The 5,079-nt window shown below is 36.9% G+C and overlaps 1 protein-coding gene across 2 annotated transcripts in view; it reads right to left on the bottom strand.

Annotated features, from left to right (window-relative positions):
* Nucleotides 1–426: 426 nt before the first annotated feature.
* LOC121385632 (ankyrin repeat and SOCS box protein 1-like) overlaps nucleotides 427–5,079 on the bottom strand; it is an 11,154-nt gene continuing 6,501 nt past the window's right edge. For both annotated transcript variants that reach the window (XM_041516387.1, XM_041516386.1), the window contains exons 4-5: nucleotides 3,161–3,518; nucleotides 427–935 (exon numbers count right to left, since the gene is read on the bottom strand). In XM_041516387.1, the coding sequence (XP_041372321.1) occupies nucleotides 808–935; nucleotides 3,161–3,518 (486 nt within the window). In that variant the 3' untranslated portion in view covers nucleotides 427–807. The remainder of the gene's footprint in view (nucleotides 936–3,160; nucleotides 3,519–5,079) is intronic.

Genomic DNA, 5,079 nt, shown 5'->3' with positions numbered 1-5,079 from the left:
ATTAAACATTTTAATGAAGGTCTCCATTGTTTACTTTGAAAAACAAGTTAAAGGTAACTCTACATCAAAGTGTTATTATAACATGCATGCAAGTTTTGTAGTAACTAGTTCTGTCGAAAATAATTTTGTACATACAAAATTTATTATTTTTTCCAATGGACAAACAAAATTTGAGATAATTCAGCCAAAGGTCATTCCAAATGTATTTATCCATATAATGCTTTATTATTAAATTTCAGTTGCATTCATTATAACATAATGTCACCCCATTGGTCCAGATGTAGTAACGGGAGTTTGTTCATTTCTCGATGAACGTAAAAAATACGTCGTCAGGGAACATCATGTCTAATGACGTCATTTTATATAGGCATGTTGTCTTATTGAGCATTATTGTTTATGGACCAAAAATAATTCAAAATAAAGTATCAACTTTTGGTGTTATTATTAGCAAGTATGATTAAAATTTAATTATAAGTATTGTCTGTTATTTCTTTTACGTTCATCTGGGTATGAACAAAAAACATCATCTGCAAACTTATGTGACAACGGCTTTGCCAATTCACACAGTCTGTGGATATTTTTGGTTCATACACAAATAAACATAAAAAAACATAACAGACAATCCTTAAATATCTAAAACATGATAAGGTTTGATAGTGTTTTAAAAACACAATATAGAAAGATGTGTGTTTATTTTGTTCGGGGGTGGGTGGGTCGTGAGACAAACAGATGTCTTGCTAGGACTCAAAATTCCTGATAGTGCCTCTAAACATTCAGTTTGAAATATAACCATGTTAACAATCTGGGTCATACGTCTTCAAAGGCCAGATAAGCAGCCACTGAACTGGGGATTGACAAGTCCTTGTTCTTCCATCTCGCACCAGCAGAACGATGCAACTGCAGACGGCAGGAAGACAGCAGTGAACGAGGGACATCTGGAAGAAAGGAAGAAATCATTGTTAGGGGCGAATGCACAATTTTTCTAGGGAGGGGCTTCAACATTTAAAAAGGGCACCTTCAGTATGTACTCTGTAACATTATGCAGGCAGATGCTGCCGACAAATTTACTGTGTTAATCTTTGATATATCCAGTCAATTTGCCAGTATTTGTTTGTTTTGTTTAACAATACCACTAGAGCACATTGACTGATTACTCATCGGCTATTGAATTTCAAACATTTAACTATTTTGACATATACATGTAGTCTTAAAGAGGAAACCCACCATATTTTTCCATTAGTAGTAAAAGACCTTTTATATGCACCATCCCACAGACAGGATAGCACATACCACAGCATTTGGTATACCAGTCATGGTGCACTGGCTGGAACGAGAAATAGCCCAATGGGCCCATCAACAGGGATTGATCTTGGACCAACCATGCACTTTACCACTGGGCTACATCCCACCCCTATTACGATGTGATAGGTGTGATATAATGTAACTCTGTTTAGGTGAGAAAGAAAGAAAGAAATCTTTTATTTAACGACACACTTAAAACATATTATTTACGGTTATATGGCGTCCGACATATGGTAGGGCCACACAGATATTGAGAGAGGAATCCCACTGTCACCACTTCATGTGCTACTCGTTTTCGATTAGTAGCAAGGGATCTTTTATATATACCATCCCACAGACAGGGTAGCACATACCACAACATTTTTTTATTTTTTTTTATTTATCCCACTGCCCCCTTTCCTTTCTCTCCTTTGAATCCCATCTCATTTCTTCCCAATCTGGCAACTCCTATCTTTCAACTTCTTTCGCTGTCCACCCCCCACATCCCAGTCATTGGCTCTCCAACCACAACATTTGGTATACTAGTCATGGTGCACTGGCTGGAACGAGAAATAGCCCAATGGGCCCATCGACAGGGATTGATCTTGGACCATCCATGCACTTTACCACTGGGATACATCCCGTCCCTATTACGATGTGATAGGCGTGATTTAATGCAACTGTTTAGGTAAGATACATATATAAGCACATAACCTTTTTTGATATTCCTGAGTTAATTAAAGGGACAGTCCTGAGTTTGCTGCATTGTAAGATGTTTTAAAGGGACAGTCCTCCCGAGTTTGCTGCATTGTAAGATGTTTTAAAGGGACAGTCCTGAGTTTGCTGCATTGTAAGATGTTTCTGAGTAATAAAATACTTACATATTACATATATTTTCTTGTTTAGAATGTCAGTGTCTGTATATTCAATGTGTTTCTGGTCGTCTTAATATTTGTAAGAAGCCCAAACTGGATTTTGTCATCAAATAATTTCGTACGTACGAAAAAAACAATATTTTAGGAAATAAGATGAAATTTAACCTAATACAAATATTAGAATGATGAGAAACACGTTTAATATACAGCCACTAGTATTTTATGCAGAAAATATATTTGATATGTAATTACAATCGTTAAAAAGGCTCTGTTAGTCGATAACATCTTAAAAAGTGCAGCAAACTCAGGAATGTCCCTTTAAGCAAAAATGTGTGGGAATAATTTGTAGCCAACACTCCAGGCAACTGTTAAGGTCGAGCCCTGCACTAAGCTTAATTCACAAGTTTGAAAAGGGTGGCAGTTTTAAAATGACGAATTTTGCATCACTAAATGTAAAAACTGTCATAGATTTGACACTGTGGTATGTTATTTCACCTCTCACTAACTTTTACCAAATTTGGCATTACCTGCAGATACAAATATGACTAAATAATAGGTAAATCAACCTCCACCGTGGGGATTCAAGTTACGGATCGTTTGTAAGAGAGTTCAGCACTCTATCCAACTGACCTAGTGTTAATAAGAAATTCCCATTGACTACTGTCATTAGGAGCACACTATGTAAAACACTATTATATGTGGTTTCTGAATACATGCGGAGCATGCATGTGGGGGTTCGGGGGTCAAAACACATCCTGCTGAAGCAAATTTTCTTATTTTATTTAAATATATTTTCCAGGACGGCACGACTCAAACCCCATATAAACTTTGGACCACACAGTAGACCCCTTTCCTGCAAAACTTCCTACACACATGCTTGCAGAGGCACCAAAACAAACCTCTAATATGTATCAGCTACAACATCATGTCATAAAAATGCTCCGAAACCCCACTTGTTGGAACGTCCCAAGGGAAATTTTAACTGAAGCGACACCAAAACAAACCTCTAATATGTATCAGATAGTCTATCACGTCATCTGGATGCTCAGACACCCCACTTGTTGGAACGTCCCAAGGGAAACGGCCCCTCTCGTCCTTCACGTGCAGTTTTGTCCCGAATTCATACAGCAGTTTGAAAACGCCTACGTCACAGTGCTGTCGCAACGCAAAGTGATACAGACTTGGCATTCCTGGCCGGGAATTCAGACTGGTGACCTGGAAGTTGGGATCAGCGCCCGAGTGGAGCAGAAGCTTGAGGCAGTCGTACTGTTGATACACGACGCAGATCTGCAGAGGGTCCATGCTAAACAGACGGTTTATCCGACAGCGGTGTCCCAAATATGCATTGTAGTCTATTAACAGCTATAAAAAGAGAAGATTTAGGGCCGAATTTACAAAGCCAGTTTTATGTCTCACACACGTGTAACCATATATACATTTACAATGCTTAATAACACCTGCATGTAAGAAAAACAAGCTTAGTTAATTCAGGCTTAAAGGTGTAGACCCTAGTTTTAACCCGTAAAACATGGACACTAAGCTTAGTTAATTTACAAACCTGTTACTCATTTGGATTAAGTTGCAATAGAGTGAAAGTAGAGTATGTGACGTTAAAATGGGAAATATCCTTAAAAATAGACTAGAATTTGAATTAATAAACCACTACTTCTCAGACACATACACTGTATGTGCATTTTAAAAAATATGAATAATGCATTTTTTTGTATTAGAAACACCAGGATGACCAGAAACACTTTGGTTCAATGAAAATGGCCTGGATAATCTAAAGAATAAAATATAAGTAATGTTTGATTTCAGTGATCATAAACGGCTGTAATAGTAAAAAATATGCTGTTAGTGTTTAAAAACTAGAGTATGTCCCTTTAAAGTTTGAAAAGGAGATTCCTGACTTTGTGGCTATGTAAAATCAGTCTGGGTAATCAAAAGGAGATTCCTGACTTTGTGGCTATGTAAAATCAGTCTGGGTAATCAAAAGGAGATTCCTGACTTTGTGGCTATGTAAAATCAGTCTGGGTAATCAAAAGGAGATTCCTGACTTTGTGGCTATGTAAAATCAGTCTGGGTAATCAAAAGGAGATTCCTGACTTTGTGGCTATGTAAAATCAGTCTGGGTAATCAAAAGGAGATTCCTGACTTTGTGGCTATGTAAAATCAGTCTGGGTAATCAAAAGGAGATTCCTGACTTTGTGGCTATGTAAAATCAGTCTGGGTAATCAAAAGGAGATTCCTGACTTTGTGGTATGTAAAATCAGTTCTGGGTAATCAAAAGGAGATTCCTGACTTTGTGGCTATGTAAAATCAGTCGGGGTAGTCAAAAGGAGATTCCTGACTTTGTGGCTATGTAAAATCAGTCTGGGTAATCAAAAGGAGATTCCTGACTTTGTGGCTATGTAAAATCAGTCTGGGTAATCAAAAGGAGATTCCTGACTTTGTGGCTATGTAAAATCAGTCTGGGTAATCAAATGTTCCAAAGTTTGTTTTGTTTAACAACACCACTAGAGCACATTTATTCAACACTGATGTCCCAGGTTTGCATTATAGTAAAAAAACCCAGCTGTAAAACAGAAGATTTATTGTTTAAAAAGGAGATTCCTGACTTTTTGTTGTTGTTTTATTCCATGAAATATAATTGCCACAATTACCTTTGCTTTATACTCACGTGGCTTGAGTATATTTGGTTACATTTTTAATACATATTATTTTCTACAACCCTTTATGCAATTACAATGTAGCAACTAACAATTCATGGAGGATACACACTTTAGTCAGAAGTAAACAGTTTCTATAGGGTTTCTATAGGGTCAATATTTGTGTTCTAGTTTTGTAATAGCAAAATAATTTTAAAAAACCCGTCGCTTCCCAAAAATATGTCATTATGTTATTACACGTGTGCTTCATATGA

This window comes from Gigantopelta aegis, chromosome 11, assembly GCF_016097555.1.
Source record: "Gigantopelta aegis isolate Gae_Host chromosome 11, Gae_host_genome, whole genome shotgun sequence".
Classification (NCBI taxonomy): domain Eukaryota; kingdom Metazoa; phylum Mollusca; class Gastropoda; order Neomphalida; family Peltospiridae; genus Gigantopelta; species Gigantopelta aegis.
The sequence above is the reverse complement of the archived record's forward strand: the minus strand, read 5'-3'. Positions and strand labels throughout refer to the sequence as shown.